Below are 27,286 nucleotides of genomic sequence, written 5' to 3' on the forward strand. Positions count from 1 at the left end.
GAAGGATAAAATAAGTTTTTATTTATAGTCTTATAGTAAAGGGGGCAGCCTTAACTTGCAAGACAATTCTTGGGCAGTATGTACAACATACTTTTTATTTCCATGGAATGGAATCCAACACGGACTGAGACTACAGAGTATACACTAGAAATCAGCAAATGCTGGGAAAGGGGTAGGGAAAAGACAAAGAAATGAAGCCTAAACACACGAAGACCTTCACTGGGACCTGCGGACTGCAGCCAGAACCAGGGCCGGATCACACAGAGGGGACGGGATCTCGGACAGTCAGACAGGGAGTGGGGCGAGGGTGGGCGGGGGCCACACGGGGCTGCGGGTTTAGTACCAGGTAACTTGCTCTTGGTATTTACATACAAAATCAGTTGGCTCTATTTCTTAGAAATACACACGGAAAGAAAGGAAGATTTGATCATTACTTTATGAATCTGTCGTTTTGCAATACCGACATCATCAGAAATAGGGACGATTCACTCAGATTCAAATTTCAGTAGCAGGAAATAAATATCAAAACATCATCACTGGCTCTCAATACAAAACCTCTACCCCACCCGACCCCCACTCCTTGTCCCACCCCCGACCCCCCTCTGGCGGCTACCACCTCACTGCTGCCGTGCCCCACACATACCACGCAAGTGTCACACAGCCCTCCCTAAGGCTGGCTGAGAGGAGCAGGAGTGAAACAGGCCAAAGACTCTGTGCTGCAATCTGTCCCCACTTCCTTCCATGCCACAACTTCAAGGATCTGGTCTTTCAACAGGAGCGATAAATAGCTTTTTAGGAAAATAAAAATCCTTACAAAGAAGAGGGAGTAATTCTGATTACTTCTTAAACCGGTCATCTTCTTAAAGTAGAGCGAGCAGTCCACAGATTCACAAAGTCTATCAAACAGAGGTGAGGGTGGCCCAGGAGGAGAGGCCTGGAGGGGCAGGGGTCCTCCGGGCTGTGCCCGGCAGGGCAGGAGGAGCTGGTGGGTGTCAGGACACCGTGTGCTCAGAGGTCCGGCCGGCCGTCTCTCCTCCATAGAAAAAGCTGCCATGTTGGGGTGTTTTGGTTTAAAAATTCCTGGTGGGGACAGGGAATCCCTGAAGGGAAACGTTAAAAAAAAAAAAAGATAGTGGGAATGGGGAAGGAGAACGAGAGCTGTTGTCCAAGAGCTTCTATGTAAAAATAAAATTAAAAAAAAAAAAAAAGAAAGGAAAAAAACAGTCTCTTAAATGGTTCTGGGGTTCTAAGGATGAACTGAAAGGAGGATGAGACGACGGAGGAGACAGACAGTTTTTATTGCTGGCCTGCCCCGCGGAGCTTAGCTGTCCATCCGGAGTTTCTTCCTGCTTTGGGGCTCTTCGGGCTCCGACTCCGAGCTGGAGTCCGAACCCCCATCGAAGGCAGAGATGGTGCTGCCCTTGGCGTTGGTGTAGAGGCTGCTGTCTGAGGAGGGGTAGTTGGTCTGCAGTTGGGCACTTGACCTCGCCTTCTCCAGTGCACGGACTGAAAGGCAACCAAGCGAGAAGGTTACAGCCTTCTGGAGACTGGGGGTGTAAGCGAGTCTCAGCTCAGGGTCCAGCCTGTTCTTCCGTAGGGCTTGCTGGCCCCCGAGGCTCAGAGTGGCTTAGAAATAACTCCCTTCTGGTGGCTGTTCCACCAGCACACTTCATTTCCCTCTTCCTTTCCCAGCCAGACCTGGGGGCCCAGTGGACATGGCCAGCCACTCTGCAATGCCACCCAACCCTAAAGAGAAGGCATGTGATGTCACAGTCCTGCCTTGGAAGCCCAGTGTAGACAGGAGCATGAGCTCCCTGTGGGACCCAACAGTGCAGTGACAGAGGAGAAGCTGGCCTGGAGATGCCAGGATCCACAAGAGTGTGAAGGCCACACCAGCAGGAAAGGATGACATAAGAAGGATCAGCCAAAGCAAAGCTCTGGCTTAGCTCTCACGTACGAGATCCACTTGGAAAGACAAGCTGGACACTTGGAAGCAAGTCACCAACACACAGGATACCTGGGCCTTTCGACACAAAGCCCCTACATGCAGGCTGCTCGGCCCAGTGACCAACCCACTGCCACCTCCCTCTGCCCATCCCTCGGCTTAGCTCATCTTGAGCCTGGATTGTCAACCCATTATTTTATTTTATTTTATTTTATTTTATTTGAGGTGTTCTAACCCAGGTGGTTACTTGCATTTCCTTTTACTTGCATCTTCCATGAGGGAGGAAGAGAAGTGAATTCCCCAGGAACAAAGAACTTGATCAGCTCTCGCTTTCCCCTGTGGTTGTAGGAAAAGGCGGATGTGAGCATTGGAGAACAGCATGGGCCTGGCCCATAGGCTGCCCTGATTGGACTACCATTGACAATGGGGAGAGCTCACTGTCCCTGAACCCCTGGAGTTTCTGGTACTTACACAGCACACTCCACTCCAAGGACCTCAGCTCTTTGGAGACACCTGATGTCAGGTGTGACTCCTACTATAGGCAGAGCACCTGAGCCCCAAGAAAGGAGGGATCAAGTCAGAAAACAAGTCTCCAAATGCCTAACCGCTAGACTCCACTGCTCCCTCACTGGCAGCTCAGGTCCTTCCTCAGGATGGCTCTAACACTGAACTACTCAGGCCCCAGACACAGGGCCACAGCTGCTTCTGAGCACGCGCTCTGTAACTGGTGCTGGCTCTGCAGGCCCAGGTGCGAAGCCCTGACCTGGCCGGACCACAGCAGGGCCAGCTGCCCCACAAGCTCCGGTGCTCACCTTGCTGCTCCAGAAGAGCATTCTGCCTCTTGAGGTCATCAATATCTTGCTGGTGTGTGTGGTTTTTCCTTCGCATATACTGGATGTACTCTGTGGCTTTGTCTAGGATTTGGGCCCGGGATGCCTGTTGCAATATAAGAAAAAGCAAAGGGAACAAAATAAAGACCTAGTCCAAGTCGTGAGGAAACTACGCCTTTCTGCAACAGCAGCGTGGGGGAAGGGAAGCAGGAGGGTGAGGTGGGACAGGCTGAGGAAACAAAGGAACTGCTACTGAGAGCCTTCTGTGTGCCAGTCAAGGCGCCAAATGCTTTCCATAGCTTACCTCACCAGCACTCAGAGAGGTAGCTCCACAGGAACCTGAGGCTCAGAGAAGTTTATTGCGTTATTCAAAATCACCAGCTAGATAGTGGTAGAGCCTGGATTCAAACTCAGGTCCGTCTGACTCCTGGACTTGTATTCCACTCCTCCCATCCCCTTTGGTTCTTTAGGGTGCTTTCAAGTCCTTAGTCTGGCTATGTCTGAAAACATGAAAACACTACTTAACTGCGAGCTTAGGGCAACACTCTGCTGGGGCCTGACTACAGGCGGCTGCTCCAGAGGTAAAAGTGAGATCTTGGTGGGAGCTGGCTAAGGATGGGAGAGAGTAGAGTTTTTCATCAAGGTCCTAGATTTCAGCCAGATCTTCAGTCCGTTGTTAACTATTTCCAGCTAGGCCATGCTGCTGCGTCACTATGTCAGCCTTCCCGGCTAAAAACACTTTGGTGAAAGCTGTCAGAACTTGATGTCAACACAGGAAGGCCATGAGATTGGGCCATGTCAGGAAGCAACCACACCTATACCATGGACGTGGGTAGCCTAGGCACTGCCCTGTCAGAGGAACAAGTTAGTGAGTGAATAAAATGGATGTCAGGTGGAAGCACGGCCAGAAGTACTGGGCAGTCAACCAGTCGAATTGGTAGAATGATACAAAGCCAAGAGAACTGAAGCCCAAGGCAGGGTAATCTGGTAGTTGAAGTGTGGCATTCATGCCACTCAGGCTCCTGAGAAGTAGCAAAACTTCTTACTCAGGGTAGGGCCGTACTCGACCAATTCTGTTTAACCCCAGTGGGTCCTAAACAACCAGACACAGCAGGGTGGAAAAGGGCAAAGAAAACCCCCACACTTAGGCTAGCAAAACTAAATCCAATTGTATTAAACCCTGACAATCTCAACTTATAGACCCCAGGCTGGGCTGGGTATCAGAGAGGTTTGTAAGGCCTGGTTTATTCACCAGTCTTCACAAGTATTAGGATTTCCAGGCTTTCTTCTTACAGCACCCTTATGGCAACTTCCTCAAAAGGAAATTGTTCATATTCAACCATTTTTATCTGCTGTGAATTATGTGCAAGGTACTGAGCAAACACTGTGGGGAAACAAAATGTTATTAGTCATGGATTCCTTTGCCCAGATGCTTACTTACTATCTAGTGGAGGAGATAAACATATCTACTACACAGACAAATCACAGGGCAGTACCAACAAGTGTAATATGAGCAGTACAGATTAGGCAATACGCACGTTAGAAAGGCCACAGGAAAGATGGCTTCTGGCTGGGCGATTACCTGCTTTGTGCCAGGCACTGGCCTTGGCTCTGCGCGTGCGTGCACACATGTGCGTGCACATGCTCCCATCTGATATAGTGAACCCTGGGTTAGACTGAGGCAGAACTGGTGGAAAAGGGCCACTCTGGGCCGGGAGCAATAGAACAGGCAAGGGCAGAGGGGTGGAGAAAAAACCAGGTGTACTTCTTTAAATAAATCAGCTTATGTAGGAATAATGAGAATACCTAGCAATACCTAACTCTGGTTGCAAGGCCACTTCAGATGCTATTTCCCATTTCTGTCAAAGGAGACTTATTAGGATCTAATTATTAGGTGATAAAATGAAAAAAAAAAGGGCACATAATTAGAAAGGCTAATTAAAATACTCTGCCTTTCTGGATGCTAGAGATGGGATTAGAAATCAGTATTGTAGGATAGGTGGCAGAGTGCCATGGAAGAGTTTAGGAATCCAGGAGACAGTGCACCCTGGGCTCTGTCATTAACGGGCTCTGTGACTGCAGACACAGTATTTCTCTCCATGGCTTTTCTTTATCTGACTAGAATTTTTCTCAGACCCCACCTAGCCTTCCAAATTTTATGCACTCCATCACTCATCTAATTGCTCTGCATATTTACATCACAGCCTCTCTTTAAATTTGCTGATTTTTTTCAATTAACTGTTCCCAGAAAGCAACATTAGCTCTCATTGCTACTCAGTTGCATCTGGGACAAGGGAAAAAAAGCAAAATCTCTGAAGGAGAGCACATGCAAATGTCTAGTGTGGTAACTTAGAATGAATGACACCGAGTGCCTTGGGAACAAGAGGTGTCCACAGGCGGGACTGGTATAAACCCACCACAAGGCCTTCAGAATGCTAAGCACAGCTCCTCCTCCATTTCCTAGTGAAAGCAGAACCCCAGGCCACTCGGGGTGCCCGGCTCCTTAGCAAGTCCAAAAGAATGGTTCAATTCACTTTATTTTGCTCTTCCCAGGGTACTCAACAAGAAGAAAATCCAACAAGAAAAAATTTAAAGCACAAAATACAAAGAACTTCTCAAAATGTATATGTACATCTAGTCCAGGGAAGAAAAAGCAAAACGCTGAAGCTCGAAATCCTAGACTTGTCCCAATTCTCCCCTCCCAGCTACTCAAAGCACACGAAATCACATGACCAGCCCCAGGGTTAGGGTGTAGCCAGGCCCAACCTGCCTTTAGGAGTTTATAGAATGGAACAGTAAACATGAGGCCACCCTGGGCTTTTAGTTTCTGTTTTCTGCCACGGGCTCAGCTGGCTGAGTCAGCAATCTTCGTGTGAGTGTGCCTGAGCAGACAGAACGTGGTAAGTCAACATGTCCACAGATCAACTCTTGCCCTTGGATACCCAGTAAGGACCTGAATATTTTTTCCTGCTTTTTTACAGTTAGAAGGCACTAACTCTTCTTCTGTCTTTCTGAGCAGAAACAGGTCTCTTCAATGGTTTGGACAGAGCCCTGAGACAGGATTAACCATGGCTGAGGGGACTCAGGGGGACTGGGCCTCACACACTGCAGTGTGAGTGAATGCAGTGGCTCCTTGGCCTCTCACCTGCGGGAGCCACGCAATGGGACAATGGACAACCTTGCCAGATCTCGTCCAAAGCCATGGGAGCACATGCAATACAAATGAGTATGATGATAATGGCAACAGCTAACACTTACTGAGTACTTACTAAATGCCAGGCAACCTCACACAATTGCTGATACGTTAGTTCCCCTATTTCACAAATGAGAAAACTGAGGCACAGAGCTGTAACTTACCTAATGTTATGTAACTACTAGATAGGAGAGTCAGAATTTGACCCAGGCCTCCAGGACACCCATACTTTGGGAATACAAAGGAGGCTGTGGAACTAATAAAAAAACACCAATAGATTTAGAGGGACAGTACTGTCATGGGGAGCAGAGTCTGAGGAGGAGTAAAAGGACTATAAAAGAGTGACCCCACTGTCCACAAGAATGTCAATGAAGACCCTGGTGAGGGTGGTGTCACGCAGGGAACCCTGCTTGCTGCGCCATTTGTCGTGCAGGGTCTCAGCTCCCACTCCCCGCCCAAGAACGCAGGACACGGTAAGGCCAAACAGGAACACCCATGGAGCCATAAGTAGGGGAGTCAAACCAATATATTCTCGCTGGCGGCTGGGCTGGAGACACAGGAAGCAGGATCTACATAATCTGCCTAACAGCAGTCCATGCTTGCCAGCCACCATCTTCTTGCTAGCCCCCATTCCCTCTCCTAGCATAGCCACAGCAGTTATATTAGTGGCCAATGGCTTACGGGTTACAGCTGACGGCCAACTAGCCACAGCTGCTGGCATCTGATCACAGTTGATGGCCATTTACTACCCGAGCCAGCACCTTTCTATGTGAGGCCGAGAGCCTGGAAACTGTTTTTTGGGGGTTTTGTCCCCACACTCCACCCCTACAGGGTCTCGCCTCACAATCTACGCGACAAGCGTCTTCTGCGAGGGGCCCTGTGCAAGGAGCCTGGAGGTGAATGCACTATCCTGAACACAGCCAGGCTCTCTGGGCACAGCCAGGGTTTCTCAGGGCACCACCAGTACTTCTGGGCACAGCCAGACATCCTGGGCTTCTTAGGGTACCACCTGTTTCCCTGGGCACAGCCAGCTTTTCTCAGGGCACCACCACAGTACTTCTGGTCACAGCCAGACTTCCTGGGCTTCTTAGGGTACCACCTGTCTCCCCGGGCACAGCCAGAGTTTCTCAGGGGACCACCACAGTACTTCTGGTCACAGCCAGACTTCCTGGGCTTCTTAGGGTACCACCTGTCTCCCCGGGCACAGCCAGAGTTTCTCAGGGGACCACCACAGTACTTCTGGTCACAGCCAGACTTCCTGGGATTCTTAGGGTACCACCTGTCTCCCCGGGCACAGCCAGAGTTTCTCAGGGCACTGCCACTCTCTCTGGGCACAGCCAGACTTCCTGGACACAGCCAGGGCCTCAGGGCACTGCCACTCTCTCTGGGCACAGCCAGACTTCCTGGACACAGCCAGGGCCTCTCAGGGCACTGCCACTCTCTCTGGACACAGCCAGACTTCCTGGACACAGCCAGGGCTCTCAGGGCACTGCCACTCTCTCTGGACACAGCCAGACTTCCTGGACTCAGCCAGGGCTCCCAGGGCACTGCCAATCTCTCTCTGGGCCTCTCGGGGCACCGTGCTGGAACAACAGCGGCTCACATCAAGGTGCTTACATATAATCAATGGCGGCCAGTCAAGACACAAAAGCAAACATTCTCGCCAGTCCCACTACATGGTGGCATGCTCCCAAACAGTCAAGCGTCCACCAAATCAGGGATAGAAGGCAATTCCCCATGGTCCATAGTCATTCGCCAGGGCTGTCCTGGGGGTGAGGGATAACCTTGACCTCACCCTCATCTCCCACGGAGGATTCAGCAAGCGTTTCCTCCTGGGACTAAAAGTCCTGCATCCGGGCTGCCTCAGCAAGCAGTTCCCAGCCCACAGGGCGGCAACAACCTTCGCTTTCTCCGCTTTCTCCGGCCTCTGCTGGTTGGGGAACCATCCACGTCTTTCCACCCCTCCACGGGAATCGAGCCCCCCAGCAGCTGCTCCTCCTGGTCCCCCTCAGACTGAGCTTTCATACGCACAAACTGCTCCACTGCCCTTCGGAAAGCTTTGGCCAGCACCGTATCCTGCCAACTACGCCATGTGTCGGGCAGGGAACCCTGCTTGCTGCGCCATTTGTCGTGCAGGGTCTCAGCTCCCACTCCCCGCCCAAGAACGCAGGACACGGTAAGGCCAAACAGGAACACCCATGGAGCCATAAGTAGGGGAGTCAAACCAATATATTCTCGCTGGCGGCTGGGCTGGAGACACAGGAAGCAGGATCTACATAATCTGCCTAACAGCAGTCCATGCTTGCCAGCCACCATCTTCTTGCTAGCCCCCATTCCCTCTCCTAGCATAGCCACAGCAGTTATATTAGTGGCCAATGGCTTACGGGTTACAGCTGACGGCCAACTAGCCACAGCTGCTGGCATCTGATCACAGTTGATGGCCATTTACTACCCGAGCCAGCACCTTTCTATGTGAGGCCGAGAGCCTGGAAACTGTTTTTTGGGGGTTTTGTCCCCACAGTGGTCTTCTTGGAGGAGTGCGAGTTTAGGTAAGTGATCTCTGCACAGATTATAGGTACAGAAGTGAGTTGAAGTTGAAGCAAAGATGAAGACGACTTTTTAGAATTAGGTTGAAAAAAACAACTGGAAAAAAAGAAGTAGCTTGTTAAGAGCAGCAATGAAGGAAGGCTGTCTTCCTGTCGCTCTTGAACACAGGTGTAAACCCAATAGGCTTCTAGCAGAGAACAAGCAACTCGAGAGGAAGAGCCTGAAGCTGCGAGTCTGAGAACTGCCTGCCCTGGCCGCAGGGGGAGGGCAAGTGCCGCTCCCCACAGTGCTGGGCTTATTACTTAAGAAGGATAAACCTACATGACCAATGGAGAAGACCTGGTCTGGCAGAGGTGCCCAGCAGGTTCCTGCCCCTTCTCCTGCTGCAGCTGCTTGCAAATTTGCACCCCTCCCCACAGAAACAAGGAGACAGAGAAAAGGGTCAACTGAGCCTCCAGAGGTACCCACTGGAACAGAACTCTGCCTGGGAAAAGAGTGCACCCACCACATGTATGGAGGCAAGAATCAACTACATCATTTCACCAAATGCCCCAAACCTGAATTTCATTCTCATTCGTACCTTTTTAAGGCCCCCAATGATTCCTGAAGTAGTTAACAGAGATGCTGAGGATGACATCCAAAGTTACTAAATCCCATTTAAGGCAGTGGTTCTCAAAACTTTTTGAGGCAGGAGTTCCACATGTTTCTGGAGTTGTCGTATTCAGTAACCTGGATTTGTGTAGAACTCCAAGTTGTTTTAGAAAGCAGATCGGGAAAGGCAAAGATGAGAAGAGTGGTACTACACTTTAACACTAGTAATACCATTGCTGTTCCCTAGCGTCCAAATGACTCAAGAAACGATGAACTTAGCTGTATTTGTCATTTTTCCTCCTCATTGTCAAAATCAGATCCTACTGGGCTGATGCTTCAGCTGCCTTGTTACCCCAAGACCCAAAATGCCATATCCTGGGGAATGAAAAAAGAACTACTGCCTGACTCACCAACTGACACCTGTTTGATTTTGCACTAGTTATTTTTAAAAAATAAAACCATTATTTTCTGAAACCGGCACAAGATTTACACACATTAAGGTAAAGGGAGGGCTAGGGCAAAGCCAGTGTACATTTCCACTTCCATTTGAATAAGCCATCTTCTGAAAACAAAAATTAAACAATTTGCACAATAAATGTGGCTCTGCATTAAACTAATTCATTCCAATATGGAAGCCCCATCAATGCCAGTAAGGGAGGCCGGAAGGCTGTGGGATTAGACCCCTCAAAGGGGGGGCCCTCTTTCTTGTTGCTAGGCCCTCCCCAACCCGAAGGACCATTCTGTTGATTACTAGGGGAAGGCAGACCGTTAAGGGGCTAGTGAAAGCCAGGAGTCAGCTATTTGTTTGAGTCAATACAAATCATGTTTCAAATTCTGTATTCTTTTTTCTTGTGCCCTTGGTAGTTTGAAATGTTAGGTGTGACTCTTTCCCATCAAACTTTCACCATGAAGGACAGGAGCACACAGTTACCCCAAAAGGAAATACCACTAGTAAATAAACACATGGAAAAGAATTAAATCTCATAGGTAATAAAATACAAAAGTACTACCTTTAGCCTACTAAATTAGTCACCACTCAAAAAAAAAAAAAATTTCTAGTGTTCGTAAAATTGGTACTCTGAAAAGACACTACACCAAAACACTAGTCTTTAGAATTTTCTTGAGAAAGAAACAAGAAAAATAAGACATAAAAACAATCTTCCTGCACAGCAATTTGGCAACACAAAGCAGAAAGCCAGATATTCTGACCCCTAAATCCAGCGCTCCATTGATGTGATGAAAACAGTTCCATACACCAAGATGGTTGTCACGACATTATTTGTAAAAATAAAAAACTGGAAGCAACCTAAATGGCCAACAGAAACATGCCTAATGACTAAATATGAACACTCTATCATCTGGGGGAAAAGCATGTTACGTGACAACAAGCTGTAACATTTTACCCACATAAAACATGCATATGAAGAGACCAGGAGGGAATACAGATACCATCATTTCCTTGCTTCTTAGACTCCACCAATAAACCCATGGATTTAATTATAGCAGCTTTGGGGGCTGGGGGAGGAGGCAAGTTTCTTTTGACATCCACTTGAAGATGGACCCAATTTCAGCCATTAAAATGGGGTGTGGCGCGAAGAGAGGGTATCTTTGCACTGCCCCGTCCAATGCAATAGCCACTAGCCACATGTGGCTAATAAGCACTTGAAATATGACTAGTCTGAATTGCGAAGTGCTGTAAGGGTAAAATACATGCTAGATTTTTAAGACAGTGAAAGAAAAGAAAGTAAAATATCTCAGTCATTTTTAACATATTGATTACATATTGAAGTACTATTTTTGCATATTAGGTTACATAAAATATATTAAAATTAATTTCACCTGTTATTTTACTTTACTGTCTCAACCAGAAATTTTAATTGTATTTAAATTATATTTAAAATGTATTTTTGGCTCACATTAAACTTCTACTGGGTAATGCTTGTCTTATAATCTTAGAATAAAGGAAAGGTTACACTTGTGTTGGGGGGGCAGCTATTTATTTCTTCCCATTTTTCTAGTTTTTGCAATTCTGTTAAAGAAAAAAAGAAAAGAAAGGAAAAGGCTCAAGGGAAGGCCTAGTAACCAATCCCCATTCTTCCAAATCTGAAGATGGAAAAAGCATTAGGTAGAGTTTCTTGGCTCTCTAGTCCTCTCCATGGGAGTGAGCTTCCCTACCGCACTGCAGAGACTTCCAGAAGGCTAGTTCCCTCAGAGTGCACCCTTCAGTTAGGTCTAAGACCACTACAGAAAGAAGACACAGGAGAGGCTCCATAGAGGATTAAAGGGAGAGGGAAACCATGGAGCTCACGGGGTGGTGAAGTGTTTGACATGAGCCTGGAAGGCGGGCAGGTGGAAACTGACCAGCCGGGAAAATCACACGGAAGCACATGAGCAGAAAAAGAATTTACAGGCTAGGGAGCCCTGTGAGTGGGTCTCTTCACCACAAAACCCCGACATCATGTGGGTGGTGAGACTGGAGTTGGACCTTGAGGGAAGGAAAGAACTCAGATAACTGAGAATGACATTTCTGGGGACACAGAGGAGGGTGTATACCCCTCCACAATAAAGGAAGGAGGAGAAAAAGCAGGAGGGCAAGTTGGATACCTTGTTTAGAGCATGGAGTTCCAGTTCTTACTTTGACGGGCAGTGAAAAGCCCTTGGAGGTTTTTGGCAACACATAAATACAGTTTACAAAGAATTCAATAAATCAATATATTTATAGTGGCTGAGCCCGGAGCTAAGGGAGACTAGGACAGCTATGGACACTTTGATTAGAAAATTTAAGAAGATAATTGCCCGAGTTGGAGTCTAGCCAGGTATTAGCCTTAGTGAGTAATGAGGTGAAATGGCCAGGGCTGTGGTTTACATTTCATTTAAGAGATGGCCCTCCAGCAGCCCAGGTATGATGCAGACGTGCTGCTGAGGAAACTGCCTGCCTTAAAAGGTGTCCACCAGAGCAAGCCTCTAGTTGGGGGCTTTCTCCCTTCAGTTCATAAACACTCTGCTCCCCACTGTGTGCCAGGCCCTGAGAGAACACGTATGACCAACAGATGTTTCTCCTGCCTTCATGGTGTGGTGCTAGAGACGGGCAGACAGCCATGAAGCAATCGCTCACACACACACACACACACATAAAATTACAACTGGGATAAGTGCCCTGGTCACAATGCTGAGTGGGTTTAAGAAGGAGACTGACCTTCAGCCTTAAGAATCACTACTTTTGGTTTCAATATCTACCTGTTAAGGAAACCAGGCTTTAACGGAGATGAAACAGACTAGCTCAGTGTTTTAACCTCTTATTTGATGCTCAGAATGTTACCTTATCATTGTTAATTGTTAGGAATAATCCTCTCTCTCAAGCAAGACCCTCAAGAGTAGACACATTATTATACCTTTTAATCCTCTACAGCACTCACATGGCTCCTAATTAAGCAGGCGAGCACAACCATGTTGGCTGGTGCTGTTTTTGTTAAAGGGCTGAGCAGGCCGGCTGTTTCCTCTGGCGCCCTCACTCCAGGTACCTACTGAGAACTGCCATGTGCTAGAGTCTGTGACAGGAGCTGATAAAGGCAGTGCCCTATATTCTCACCCAAAGTGAAGGAATTCTGAGCTTACTGCTGACTAGAAGAAACCCTATTTTTATTTTCATTTTAGGTTATGTTCTCTTTTAACATAGCTCTATCCAGAAAGGGGAATCCAGAGCACAACTGCCCACAAGAGCAATTAAGTATGACAAACATTTAGCAAGAAACTTAAAAGTCTATAAAGCACTGTACAGCACAAATGGCAATGCTGAAACAGAACCTTCTATCACTAGAGTCAGCCATGCTAAGGAGACAGCGTGACTGGACGTAGTCACTCCAGTTCCGGCGCTAGGGCTAACTTACTGGGTGGAGGGCAGAATCATATCCCCATGCAAAGGTAAACTGACAGGCTGGCCACCAGGTCTTGCCCCCACATAAAAAGGGTGGGGCAAGCCATTGGGCAACACTCTCTAGTAACCAACCTAGGACCCTTAAAACAAAGAAAAATTCTGTGCGAGAAAAGTAATGTCTTCCCATAAGAAATGGGGCCACAGTTGTTCTTACTCCTTTATTCTACTGTGTTTCCCCGAAAATAAGCCCTAGCTGGACTATCAGCTCTAATGCATCTTTTGGAGCAAAAATTAATATAAGACCCGGTCTTATTTTAAGACTGGGTCTTATATAATAAATATAATATAATATTATAATGTAATACCGGGTCTTATATTAATTTTTGCTCCAAAAGACGCCTTAGAGTTGATGGTCTGGCTAGGGCTTATTTTTGGGGAACATGGTAGTTACTGACTGATAGTCCTTACTCCATCCCACCTTTCCCAGTGGGATGTCCAGCTGAAAAACTACATGGGAAATAAAAGACAAAAACAAGAGTTCGAGAGCCCCAGTGCTAACACTGGGATCTACGGCAAAACCCAAACATACTGCCAACTACAAGGGTCTATTTTTCAGAGAAACTACGTAGATGCAGAAAAATGTACAAACTTTAAATGAACTCTGCACTTCAGTGTTACCTACACAGGCCACTTCAGAGAGTATTTTAGTAGTAGCCTTGGCATGACATATATACTGACAAGATTACTAGGTCTATCCAGGGGAAGCACCCAATATAAAAAGAAGATGTGTTTAAGCAAGACTTCTTTAAAATACAGACAGTCCCTGACTTAGGATGGTTTGACTTACGTTGTAGACTTTGCGATGGTGCAAAAGCGATCCCCACGGATGTGTTCCAGAACTAGGGTACACAGAGTAATACTCGCTCCTGATGCTGGGCGGCGGCAGTGAGTCACAGCAGTCAGGCATGCCATCACGAGGGTAAATCACTGATTCGGTGCACTGTGTTGCCAGTGCTTTTTGGAGATTGTGCTCTGAGCACATTTAAAGTAGGCTAAGCTAAGCCATGACATTCAGCAGATTAGGTGTATTAAATGCACGTTTGAGTTAGGAAATGCAACGATGGGTTTATCAGGATGCAATCCCTTTGTAAGTGAGGAGCACCTGTACCTGAAACTGTTTACCCCTACAGTGTGGCAGAAAGGTGAAACCTGGCCATGCGCAGTCCTGACTTCTAGTCCCTGTCTAGCTGCAGACTGGCGTCATGACCTTGAGTCTGTTTCCTTGCCTCTGATACAGTAGTGATGGCAGCAAGCAGCAGTAGCAACTGTCCAATGATAACGTGACAGTAGTACAACACTCACCTCACAGAATCACTGTGCTCAGTTACCGCAAAAAGTGTTAACTTTATCACTGATCTTTCTATTTAAGCAAAAGGTGACCATTCTTTATGTAGAAATATAGGAAACAAAGGATAAATAGAGCCTGGGTCTTACATGTAAAACTATTTTTTTAAATACAATCATTCCCCGTTAGGATCCAATTCATCAGTATTGGGTTCTCTTTTAAAAAGCTTAGAATACATATGACAGATAATTCAAATACTAAATGAGGAGTCACAAAGGAGACTGGAGGCCTTCCCTCCAGGAACCTAATCTAAGCTCCCTAAAACTCACAAGATAAAATAATCATTTCGAGATTATTTATAATGTCACAACATTAATTACTGCAATCCAAATCAAGAATTAGCCAATTTCCTTTGGTTCAAATACCACATTTAAAAAAAAATTGCAACATTTAGTGAGAACTTGGAAGTTGAGAAACCCAAGTATTCTGTAAGATTCCCTGCAGCACCTGTGAAACAGGGCTGGCAGACACAAAGATTAATCAGGATCATGGAATTTAGATGGAAAGGGGTTGGGTTCAACCAGAGCTAACAACCGTTTCCCTTATTCACACTCAGAGTAATATCTGGATTGAAAAGCATGACAGGATTCTGAAATCCAAGGAAGGGGCACCTGTAAATTCCCACACTGGGGCTTTGTTGATGGGCTCTATGAAACCTGGCCCCTCACCACTAATCTCCCCCAGTCTCCTACTTCTCTGACTTCATCTCCTGCCCGGTCCCTTCACTCATTCCACTCGAGCCACTGGGGCTTCTGTTCTCCTTCACAGGGGCCCAGGAATGCTCCAGATTCCTGCCTCCGGACTATTATACTCGCCTTCCCTCTGCCTGAGATGCTCATCACCAATCAGATGCATGCTTCTTTCCTTTACCTCCTTCGAATCTTTGCTAAATGTTGCCTTGCCAATGTTTTCTTGTCTGAGCTAATGAAAACTGCAACCCTTCCTTCCTGTTCAACTTTCTTCATAGCACTTATCTGACATACTATATATAAATATGTATATATTTAATTATCAGTTCATTTTCTATCTTTTCGTCACCAAAATAAGAGCTTCTGATTTTGTGTTTTGTTCACTGCTGTATTCCTAATATCTAGAATAAATATTTGCTGGAGTGAGTGAATAAATGAATAACCTAATGGGCCACAATGAAAAACAAACTATTCAGTTTGCAAGACTACCAAATTCAAACTGTCAATTTCCCTGAAGAAAGGAGATAACAGGATTCAGGATAATGTGGTTTTAAGGACATAAGGAAGAATGTTACAGCAATGTAAAATAGGCTAAATGAAAAAGGCATAGTTGAGCTCCTATGATCCACTTCTCCTAAAATGTTCTCAAATTTGAGAATGCCTAAGAATCACCTGCTGGTTATAAATACAGATCCCAGGACTGCTTCCAGAAAGGAGGATTCGGTAGTGATTCTGATGTGGGTGGTCCACAGGCCACTCGGGAAACGCTGCCTTGGCACCACTCCTCATTCAGATGTGAGACTTAAGAGAAGGCAGCTCTTGTCCATTTAGTTCACCAAAGCCATTTTAAGTGATACCATGGCACATGAATAAGCACTGACTGGTAACAGTTCAGACAAGCACTATAGATAATTCTTTGCACGTGTGCACTTTGACTAAAAGGGTGAGTCTGTCCCCATCATAAAGATTTCCTGTGAGGCTTAGACAGTGCTGTGCCAAAGAATGTTGTTATTCCAGGTAAGAACCTTGGTCCAAGGCCATTAAACCAAGTCCATATTAAGTAGGCCTAACCCATGGCAAATTCTGGTTTTGCAATACTAGGTATTCACATGGCCAGTTTTATTGTTTTCATAAAGGTCAGAACTACCCCATGCTTCAGCCACACCTCAGATAAGGTATAAAGCACGATACCATAATGGCTCCAAACTTGATTCTAGATAACCAAACAAACCCAGTACCCCCAACACAAAGCTTAATCAGAAGACCCACTCAAAGCACACCTGAGCGCAATGATTTTTCTTAAAATGGCTGCTTCTTTAAACATTGAATCACTGAACCAAAAAAACACAGGCCCTCCTCACAGTTTGCCACTTATACCATTGAACTGCTACAGAGTGGCCAGTTATATTCTGTGTCAAGGACAGAACTAATTGTGCAAATAGTTGTTCTCGCCAAACCCCAAGGAGTGACCCTAGCCCACAGGCTTTATATGCAAAGCTTCCAATTTTGTTTTTCAAATGTGGAAACAGCTGGTGCCTACCTCTCCAGGAAAAACATTAGTTTCTGGAAGGACACCAGTGTGGTGGGGGCGGGAGGAGAAGAGCAGTAATTTTTTTTCTTCCGTTTCATTTGAACATGGCTCTTTACCTGAGTTGTTTGTCCCACAGCTTAAAATGCTCTTTACATGCCTTTTAAGTAACAGCTGTTGGGATGGGGAGATCACTGGTGTCCAGGTTAGTTCAGATACATTCCTGGGAGGTTTCATTTAAGATAAGTACTAACTTTGAACCATACGAAAGAAATTCTCATGAAAGTCTGGGAATCACTAACTTCACCATTCCTTAGTGTTATCCCAAACTACTAAATCTCTAACTACTGTATTGTTATAATAATTTTTTAAATGAGTAATTTATTACAAATAATACTAGTTTAAAAGACAACTCCTACTGACGTCTTACAAGCAGCTCCATGACATCTCACATTGTTTACTAAGGACAAATTAGAGTAGGTAAGGTGTGTGATGATCTCCCAAAGAATAAAAAGGTAAGAAAACCGTATCACCTGAATATCCCTGACTGTATTTCTTTCCAGATAGGTGAGTGTATCCCATTGCAATCTCCAAGCTAGTGATGGCCAAACAGCTTCAATAAGCTCACCTTCTCTCCTTGGAGTGATGGGACCGAATCCCGCAAACTGTGAAAGCTGTCTTTGATGTGGTCCCTACGTTTTCGTTCCAGTGCATTATGATGAGCCCGTTTGTCAGCCTAGAAGAATAGGAGAAAGAGCACATTAGCAAAGTCATTCCTTTTGCTTGATACAGGTGGCTGGGGTATAGCCTGGAAGTATACACTGTCAGCGCAGTCCCTGGTGAGTGGACTGGGAAGGACTTGTCGAGGTGGGCAGTTAGGAGTCTCCAGAATTAGGCTCTGCTAAAGGGGGAGAAAGGGGTGAGCAAGGCTTGCGACAGGAACATCCAAAGTAGCTCGATGCATCCAGCGCATGCATAAGTAAAATAAAAGTTATTCAGGGGACAAAGTGTGACTCTCCTGCACATCAGTCTTAACCCACAACTTACTGAGGTGACAGAAAAGCCACTACCAGTCCATGGCCGGGAGCTGACCAGGGAAAAGCTCCAGTGGGCCCCTCCGTAAGATGTGACCACCCGCACTGTAAGAGATTTCCCACAGTGGGTGCCCAGGAAAGGAGGTAGGTCATTGGTGCAGCACTTCTTTCCACGTGAAACCCATCACCATGAGTCTGTTCTGGTCTCCAGATCGCTAAAAGGTACCTGTTCAAGACCTTCTCACCAAATCATACAATACAAACCAAAACCTCTGGAAAACCTGGACGCATGAATCTGAGATCATGACAAAGTTGATCCAGATGCCAAGTGCATTCTAAATTCTTTGTGTTTTTTTTAAAGTGCTATCCTGCCAAGGGCTGCCCCTCACACAGGCTGAATGAAAGGTAGTTCTTAGATGGCAACTCTTCTGACACACACATGCTCTGAATCAATTTCCTCAGGCACCTGTGGCGGGTCATGCTTATTTGGCAGCATCTAAATACCCATGGACCAAGGTCTTTATCCTGTCCTGCTCAGACTCACATAGAACCATCAGCTGGAGAGGGGCGAAGACTGCCAGCAAAGCGGGAATGGCAAGACACTGGCTTTAGGCAGAAGAAACAGTGCCGGAGAGCACTGCAATAGAGTTTCAGAAGGCCTCCATGAAAGGGTATTCCCTCCAAACGGAACACAAACACTTGCTCACCTAAAGCAAGAACTTCGTCTCATCCACACTTTGGGAATTAGGGAAAATAACATACTCTAAGAATTTGCCCTGCATATGGAAGGGTGCACTGAGCTAACCTAAACAGCGAGTCTGTATGTGGGAAGTTCAGGTCGCTTTAAGCAGAGCATCGGGAATTTTCAAAATGAAGCAAGAGGAGTAAATAACTTGGCTTAGCACAAGAAAGCCTCAAATCAATCCTTGTATTAGACAAGAGGTACAGACAAAAATCTATAAAGACAAGAGTTGTGCGAATGCAAGGACTTGAAACTGTATAATCTAATCCTAAAACTCTGAGTCGTTACCGAGGAAGTGAAGGCTGGAACAGCCGTGGTGATTTCAGTCACTTCCGGGTCTCTCAAGCACCACCACTGACCTATAGCTCTGCTGAATTGGACACATGGTTCTCATCAGAGCCTTGGTTCTCCAGAGCGTAATACTCATTTTCAGGGCAGATGCCGGGAGCACTTCGAAAGCCCTCCTAATCTTGTTACACGTGAATTCGCTGTTAAATGAGTGTTTGCTGAACTGTAGTGACATAGGAAATTTATGGGTAAGCTGAATGATCAAGCTTGGACACCAGATAACCTGAAGCTAGAGGTAGAGCAAGAAAATTACAGACGCCTCTAAAAGCAGTATACAACAGCGTGAAGGACTTAAACATATTTAAGTACCTAGTCCTTTCCTAACTTACTGTTCCCGCCTGTCACCTACACAAACCGAGCTGGGTTCTAATCTGGACTATACCTAGAGCTCAGAAGGCTGAAGTGGCATTTGGCATCTAACTGCCTCTCCAGTGTTTGCAACCTACTCCCTAAGACGGGTTATTTACATGCAAATTAATCGCCCAGCTTTGGTCTCCAGCAGCAGCCCAAGATACTCCTGTCTTCTAAATCACCCTGATTCCTGGCCCTCCTCCCGGCTTAAGAGCTATGCACAGAAGCAGTGACACCAAAGTTACCCACAATCCCTCTTGTTGACACAAATAAAATCCTAATTGTCTGTTTTCTTTCTGGGAGAGCCCTGCAAATCTGAAAAAGCTAGCATCAAGTTGAAGTTGGTTTCACTCAGTCCTGCACTAGAGGGGTGGAGCCGAATTTAATCTAACACCAAAATCATCCCACAATGCACTACCCCCTTCCCATTCACTGAGCCCTGAAAGGACTCAAATAGACAAGTCTTTCGGTTAAAGGATTGTTAAGTGAACTTGGCTGAGGACCATCAGTAGAAATCTTGGCTTCTCAGCTGGGGAGCCAGCCAAGTTTGAGAAGTTGGCTCAACAAAGAAAGGCAGCAGTCCACTGCCTGGTAGAAAGCCTGGGCTGGGGACTGTTGTTCTCAAAGTAGTGGATGGAATTTCTGTGGTGGTTCCAGGTCCACTTTAACTAGCAGAGGAGTGGAATCTTAGACCAATCCCTGCTGCCATGTCCATCCCGAAGCTGCTACACTTAACCAAAGTCAATTTTAAAGCTCTGAAAGAAAATGGCAATGATGTACTTTTCTCTTTCCCAAGCCTCATTTGAAAGAGCAAGTTAAAAATATGCAGAACTAACATGCCTATTTCCAGGCAACGCTGAACTAAGTGGTACCTCTAGTGGCTTGAAAGAGCATATGAAAAACCTTTACAAAGGCAGAGAATTCTATTTGGAAAACATTTCCAAACCACAGATCCATCCAGCCTGATTAACACTGCTACCCCCCAAACCTAATTCATTCAAATGAAGGGCCAGTTGCCAGGCTTATCACTGCTTTGTTAACTACTTTCATTTGCTGGCAACCCTTTATGAAAAGGCCAAGATTTCAGAGTTGAGAATGAAAAACTGGGTGAAGACTCCCAGTGCACCTGAGATCCTCCCACAAAACTCAAAACTAGTTTAAAAGGGGGGTGCGGGTGGGGGTGGCAAACAATTATGTGTTTTGAACAAATAAAGCTCAACTCAGATAAGCCAGCTTTGTCTCACCTGTACTGAGAAAGATGTCTGATTATGAAAATGGATGGGTGGTACCAAACAAATTCTTAGAGACAGTGGAGGTATTCTTGGGCTGGACAGCAGTCCCCCAAACACCTCCCCTCTACGTCCTACAGAAGCAGTGGTTGGATGCCGCTATTCTTCAAGTACACCGGATTTGCCTTTTCTGCCGGAAAACCCTTCCTTCAGGGCATCCCAGGCTAAGAGGAATACGAAAGGGCTGAGCGATCCTGAAGAGTGGCCCACAGATGCTCAACAGGAACTCCAGCACCAAATCGCTTCCAGCTTTGACATCTCTGCCAAGGTTTTCATTCAGCCTGTTTTATTTCTACCAAACTTTCCATACTGGCTGCCAGAATAAAAATCTTCACCTACAATTTGTCCATCTCTGACATTAAAAAGCATGCGTATCGTAAGTGTTGCTAAATGTTGAAAGCAAAGATTATTTTGTTAGCCAAGAAGCTGCTAAACTAGCAGAAGGTCATTCAAGCTAAGGAAGTCTGTTCAAAATTTAGGGGAATCTCTTCATTTCCTTCCAATTTATTGCATAGAGAATGCATTACCGTCCAAGGCATTACATCAATCAGAGCCTTATTTCCTGCAAGTTCTAGGTAGGCAAATAGCATGGGGAAATAAATGCTTCATTATTCAAAGATGCAGAGGTTCTCCAGGACAATGCCATTTCTTGCAGGCTACCTCAATAATTCCGTCTATAAGGGTGGTCCTCTCAATTCTAATAAAGAAAATTCTCAGCATGTAGGGAATTAGAGTTGCCCACTAACCATTTACTGCCTTTAAGAAATTTAACAGTTGCATTTTAGAGGGAAGATAGTGTTGCTTATGATTATTAATAAGCTACTCTTTAATTAAACACTAACACTAGAAATACACAGGCTCAAAATTCTCAATAGAAAAGATCTATTTATTACTTCTGATAGATGGGAAGAATAAATAAAACTGAATTTCTAAGCAACTTAAAATATTCATTTTAATCAACATGAAAAATGCAACATGAAGTAATGGGCAGCTAGAATGAGAAATTCACTAAGATCCTTAATAGGAAGCTATAAATTTCTACTTTCCAACATGTCTCCTGCTTGAAGCCTGTTACGCATTTCTACTATGTAATAAATACATGTGTTTTCAACGACCCCTTTTAAAAAAAATCATTTGGTGTCTAAAAGAACTTGGGAATGCTATTACCTAAATATGCCTCTATAGTATAGCTATTTTAGAGAGTAAAAATGCCTTGGTCAGGAAATTTTCATGGAAAACCAACCATTTCTTGTTCAACTATTTCACCACTACCAGCATCTTGAAAAAAGACAAATGTAAGACCACCCTTTATTCTAACAAACAGGCATATTTAGGAAACAAACCCGGCATTTCTGCATCACTGTGAACACTCGAAGCTAATAATACAAAGTACATGCATCACACTGCACTTTTGCCAAGCCAACTAATTCCAGGTAAAACACACACTAGTTTCCTGAATAAAAATTCTAATCTCAAAGGTGACCAAGCTCATTTCCTCTGAATATGCCACAATTCCTAAAGAAGCAAAGAGCTCTGAGAAATTAAAAATATTTCATACCAGAAAGACCCAACAGTGAAACTGCACAACTCTAGTTTTTAACCCCCCAACAGGTATACTCTAACTGCAAAGCATTCAGCTATTATGAAGGATAAGAAATTGAAAAAGGCCTTGGGATTCTAACCAACACACTAACCTTACATTTCTAGTATATTTTCATTCTTTCCAAAAGGAAATTGCCAAAGAGGAATAAAATTAAAAGATGACTTTGCATGAAATATACCTGTCACAGAAAATTCTCTTTAAAATGGAAACTTTTCCCTCCCAAAAATAAGAAAAATAACGTTAACATCAGTGGGATTCTGAGATATACTAAATTTAGTAATAAAAATATTGTGGTTTACTTCCTTGAACACAGTTTATTGGTCACTGGAGAAGCTGTTTTGTTTGCACTGAGGAAACAGAAAAAAATATTCATCAAATCAGTTTCACTTTCTGTTAGGTAGCTTCACTTCCTAAGGCTGTTCTTGTGGAGTATCCTACATTTTTCATGTAGTAAGGCTGTAGCTACTGTAGTGACATTATAAAGCACAAATGTCTCTTTCTACATTAGGACCCAGCAGAACCTTTTCCAAGTAACTTTTTCTAAAGTTCTTCTATAGTTCTAAATGCGTACGTAGTTATTCACAGTCCACATCCTTTTCTGAACTAAGGTAAAGCTTAAGAATAGCTCCCCCTAACTTTTAAATAATACATTTATTATCTATACGAAGTGTCAGGAACACGTATTCGGAGAAAAATAATGTAATCCTTTTTACCCTACATGTTTATAATTGTTTGATACACTATAAAATTTGTCTATGGCTTCTTCTCTCCATGCTACTGTAATTTCCTGTGCCAGATAATACTGAAAAGTCTCAGCAAGTAGATGTCAAATTAAAAACAAAGGGTCAAACCCACTCCCTTTGCCCACCCACCAAAATCAAAGAGAAAAATCGCAGGCACCTTAACAACAAACTCAAAATATCTAGACAAAACAATGAGATTAGCATTCTAGGAGAGTGGAAACAGTTTAATAATTTAATAAAGCAATTTACATCAATGCCCATGTGGATGAATACTTTGAAAAGCAGAAAGCTTTCGAGAACACTAAGCCAAACTTTCACATGGAAAACTTCTCTCCCACTGAAAAGCCAATGTAATTCCAATTCAAATAATGATTCCAATTCAAATCCATATCCTCCAACCTTGATCAAACCCTGGAGCAGATTTTATAAAGACTTGGAGAAAAAAAGATGTTTTAAATAGACTGGGTCCCAAACGTGAAATTCCATGTTCACTTTATTAATGGTAATAGTAACTGAGAAAAAAGAAACTGAATTTTCAAATATATGCATGAATTTCAGTATCTGACAATACTTCAAGGATAAATAAATTTTTTTAGTGACTATTAGTAACTTTTAATTTTTAAAACTATCCTCAGATTTTTATTGAAATATCAGCTCTCAATAAATAAAACTTTTCTTAATGCCGATCTGCTTGGACAAACTGCAGAATCTTTGCTTGCTCTAATGAAAGGTCAAGAGGGCTTGCTTTTATCCTATGGTAATTAAATTCTTAGACCAAAGGTATCAGAGTGGCATCCTGCAAATTCTAGTAAGCCTCGAAACAACCTGATTGTCCCACACGTCATTTTAAAAATCAGAAAAATAAAATGCACCCCAGTCCTGCCCTCTGCTCTCTACTTTATTCGTGACTATATTACTGCTTGGGTCCCCCAGAGGCATCGGAATTTTTGACCCCCATTCTATACACTTGTTACTGTTCCTAGCTGTCAAACAGTGGACACGCTAATATACTTATTTCTTTCCCCCTCTGATTCTGATTTATTTTGTGTCTGTTCTTTTTTTCTTTCTCTCATCTATTCATGGAACACCCACAGTACTGTCCAGACTCCAAAGATATTATTAATGTATATGTATATCAATATCTGTATCTATATTTACATCTGTATCTACATCCATAGAACCATCTACTGAGAACACTAATATCAAAACTCTGACAAATTATTGATCACACCATATGGTTTCAACCATCACCTTTTAGCAAAACTACTTCTGCAATGCCACCTTTCTTCAATTATTTTTCTATTTTATCTCTCTCCTTCAACTTAAACATCATCAGACTACAATAAGCTGTATACGACTCTCATATTCAACCTCTGGCTCCTCTACATTTCCAATTTCCGTATTAGAATAATACCATGGTGTGTTAGATTCTGTAAGTCTACAGCAGTCACATGACTTTTGGTTAAAGGCGATCACTGCATGTGGCTTCAGCTTCACACAACTAGATAGATACGGTTTACAATCTACTTGTTCCAAAGTAAATCTTTCCACCACTCTGAAACAATACTACAACTTACTTCAGAATGAGGCATTTCTCATCTACAACTTATACGGTGACAGCTAGATTCCTCCATCTGAAAACTTTGGAACGACTCATTCCTTTGCATATAGCTCCTCTCACTCCTGCGGTCACCACAACTTGTCACCTGAGAACCTAGAATTATGAGATCTGCAAACCCACCTCCCCACCTAGAACCCCAGGGCAAGGCCCCAACCTCACCTTAGCGATCACCAGGCGAGTTTACTACATTATGAAAAGTAATAGAATGGTCTTTTTCTCTCTGACCCCAGAAAGGATTAGAACTGAATGGAAATGAAAATGAAATGGAGAGTAGGAGACGTACCGCAGATTGAAACCTCGGTTGCTCTTCCTGGAATAAGAGAGAAAAAAAAAATAGAAAATATAGAAGTTATTTTTACACTTCACATTCATTAAAGAAAGAAAATGCCGGCGGCGGAGGAAGCGGCGGGTGGGGAGTCAGCCCGACCTCCCTCCCTCCCTCCCCCACACCCCCAACCCCCCCAGCGGGAGCCGGTGGCGGGATAGGGGGTCCCGAGCGCCGCCCCTCCTTCCAGGATCCGACCCAGACTGGAGGGGACCAGAGCCCTGTTTCCTTTCCTCGGACCCAGCTCCGGGCATCTGGGCACTCCCAACCCCTCACCGTCCTCCCTCGCCCCGTCCAGGATCCGCGGGTCAAGAGAGGGGGGATCACGGACCGACGGGGCAGGTCCTGAGCGCCGTCCCGTTCCCCAGGGTCCGGACAATGGGATCCCGGCGCAACCCGTCCCTGTCCCCCGGATCCTGAGCGGTACAGGCAGGGAGCGGGAGGCCGCAGCACCCTCCTCCACCGGGGGAGCGTGAGGGTCCCAGAGGCCGCGTAGCTCCTTCCCACCTCCAGGCTCAGAAGGCCGCTCGGGCCAGGAGCCCGGAGGGGAGCAAGCCGGGAGCGCGACGGAGGCGGTCCGAGCCCGGGGGGCGGGGGAGGGGACGGAGGCGGCGGCTGCCCGGCCCCCTGCCGCCGCCACCCCGCTGAGAGCCCCGGCCGCAGTCCCTGCCTGACAACCCGCAAGGGAAGGAAAAAATCCCGGGACTCACGTCGCTCTCCACCTCGATGTCATCGTTATCGCTCATTTCCTACGGCCCAGGGAGCGGCCACTGCAGCGACGGCGGGGAGGAGGGAAGGGTGGAGGGGAGAGGGAAGTCACCGACAACAACAAGCCGAGTCCCCACACACACACACTCACTCACTCACTCACTCACTCTCTCACTCACACACACACACTCAACACGGGCGAGAACCACCTCCTCACTGCAGCACCAGATCAACGGCGGCACGCACGCCCGATCGGCCCCCTTCCACGTGACCAGGCTCGTCACGCTGGGGCCGCCGAGACTTGTAGTTCTCGTTCTTTTGACTGACGGCACAGCTAGCGCCAAGAACACTACAAATCCCGTAAGGAACTGCAACTGGTCGACGCCAGCCCAGCTTGTTGACGGAGCCCAGGGCGCCTGCGTGTCCCATGGAGTGGGCGGAGAGAGAAGCGGCGCAGTGCCGGCTGGGAGTCGTAGTCTGCGACTCCTAGTTGTCAGGAGGTTTTCTCCCGAGGCAGCCGTGGAGACTCCTGGGAAGAGAGGACACGTGGAGGGAGTTGGAGCTCCTGAAGCCGGGCACGGTCTGAGCGCCGGGCGCCGGGCCCAGGGGACAGGGTGGAGGCTCTGGGGGAGTAGCCAGCTTCCTAAATAACGCTGCCTCTCCTTGGTGCGACTGGTTTTACTTTGTCTTCTTAATTCCTGAGTCTCCCAGCTTTGCGCCCTGGGGCGTAACCCGCCAGCTGGGGGTTCCTGCTGCAGCAGACTAGGGGACGAGGCTCGGGATGTCCACGAGGAGGACCCTTAGGATCTGGCTGTGAAGAGGTGTCAATGTCAGGTGTTAAGTAGTGTTACGGGACCGGCAGGATGACCGGCCTCACCGAGGGACAGCTGCCAGCGGCGAGAACCTTCCCGAATCACCATCCTCGCTACTCACGTGAGGCTCACACATTCCCAGACTCCCCACCCCCACCCCGAACAACCGTTTCTGTGGAAGTAAAAGCCTCTTCTGAGTTTGTTGCAGTCGAGGCAGTTTAGGGAGTGCCCCAGTTCAGAGTAGCATAATTTAGAATTGCAAAAAGTATTAAAACGTGAAACTGCACCTCCCTGTCCATTTAGAATCATATTTAGATACGGTGGCATGAGGTGTGATTGTGTCCATTCCTCCGATATTTATTGAACACCTAACATGTGCCAGCATGGGGATGCCATAATGTATCAGACTGGAACAGTCCCAGACTTCATGCTGCTCACAGCTGTGGAAACAAAAATGAGACTGCCCTGCTGCCATTTTAAGAGCGTACATCAAGTCCCACAGGAAGAAAAAAAGATACTTTCACCGCTGACAGAAACAAAGTACCCGAACTACTCTTTTACATCTGGTCTCCAAAATGAATGAAATCTTGAGCTTTTCTCTTAAATTACTGATTCCCTCATGAAAACCACTTTATCCCTGACTTTTGAATACAGAAGAAGCTTGAGGATATTTGTCACAAACTTTGTGACATATCTCCCCATATCATTCGTGCTGAAGAGACATGTAAATACCGTAATCTTTACATTTTCTCCCTTTAAATAACTGTTGTATTTCTTATTCAGTGATCCAGTCCTACTGAAGTTTGCACAGCCTTGCAAGTAAACATCTTTTCTAAATGCTTTTGTCTGCTAATGTTTCACACTAAGTGGGGGAGACAGACATAAGCAGACCATTATGATATAAAAGCTGATGGGCTGTAAGGGAGACAGGGAAGATAGCTCTCGCATGAGTTAGTTAGCTAGATATTAGAAGTTAGAGCTAATTCATGATTACAACAAACAATTATAGGGTGCCAGTTATGTGCAAAGCACTACAGGGCAACATTGGCTACAAGTTAAAATCGCTCCAGGGCTATTAAAAATTCCAATGCCTTGGCTGCACCCCAAA

The 27,286-nt window shown here is 45.6% G+C and overlaps 1 protein-coding gene across 11 annotated transcripts; it reads right to left on the minus strand.

Annotated features, from left to right (window-relative positions):
- Positions 1–25,793, minus strand: MAX (MYC associated factor X). Of its 11 annotated transcripts, XR_013993421.1 has the most exons (7): positions 25,369–25,589; positions 24,617–24,643; positions 17,231–17,338; positions 2,758–2,881; positions 2,197–2,281; positions 1,052–1,506; positions 1–602 (listed from the first exon to the last, which is right to left on the minus strand). XR_013993421.1 is itself a non-coding variant. In XM_081049399.1 (5 exons), the coding sequence occupies exons 1-5, from the start codon at positions 25,402–25,404 to the stop codon at positions 1,322–1,324; spliced, it is 480 nt and encodes a 159-aa protein (XP_080905525.1). In that variant the 5' UTR covers positions 25,405–25,635; the 3' UTR covers positions 1–1,321. The 11 variants fall into 11 exon arrangements, 3 of the variants coding, with proteins under 3 accessions (XP_080905525.1, XP_080905526.1, XP_080905527.1); XR_013993418.1 differs by lacking the exon at positions 24,617–24,643 and having other exon boundaries at positions 25,369–25,608; XR_013993419.1 differs by having other exon boundaries at positions 1–1,506; positions 2,181–2,281; positions 25,369–25,606.
- Positions 25,794–27,286: the final 1,493 nt, after the last annotated feature.

The sequence above is a fragment of the Rhinolophus hipposideros genome, assembly GCF_964194185.1.
Source record: "Rhinolophus hipposideros genome assembly, chromosome: 5".
Lineage (NCBI taxonomy): Eukaryota > Metazoa > Chordata > Mammalia > Chiroptera > Rhinolophidae > Rhinolophus > Rhinolophus hipposideros.

Excerpts from the sequence above, each read along its gene's own strand:
- MAX (XM_081049399.1), bottom strand. The coding sequence starts at position 25,404 with ATGAGCGATAACGATGACATCGAGGTGGAGAGCGAC. Across the intron at positions 24,644-25,368 it reads ACATCGAGGTGGAGAGCGAC|GAAGAGCAACCGAGGTTTCA; the intron begins GTGAGTCCCGGG and ends CTCTTATTCCAG. Across the intron at positions 1,507-2,757 it reads TGCTCTTCTGGAGCAGCAAG|TCCGTGCACTGGAGAAGGCG; the intron begins GTGAGCACCGGA and ends GTTGCCTTTCAG.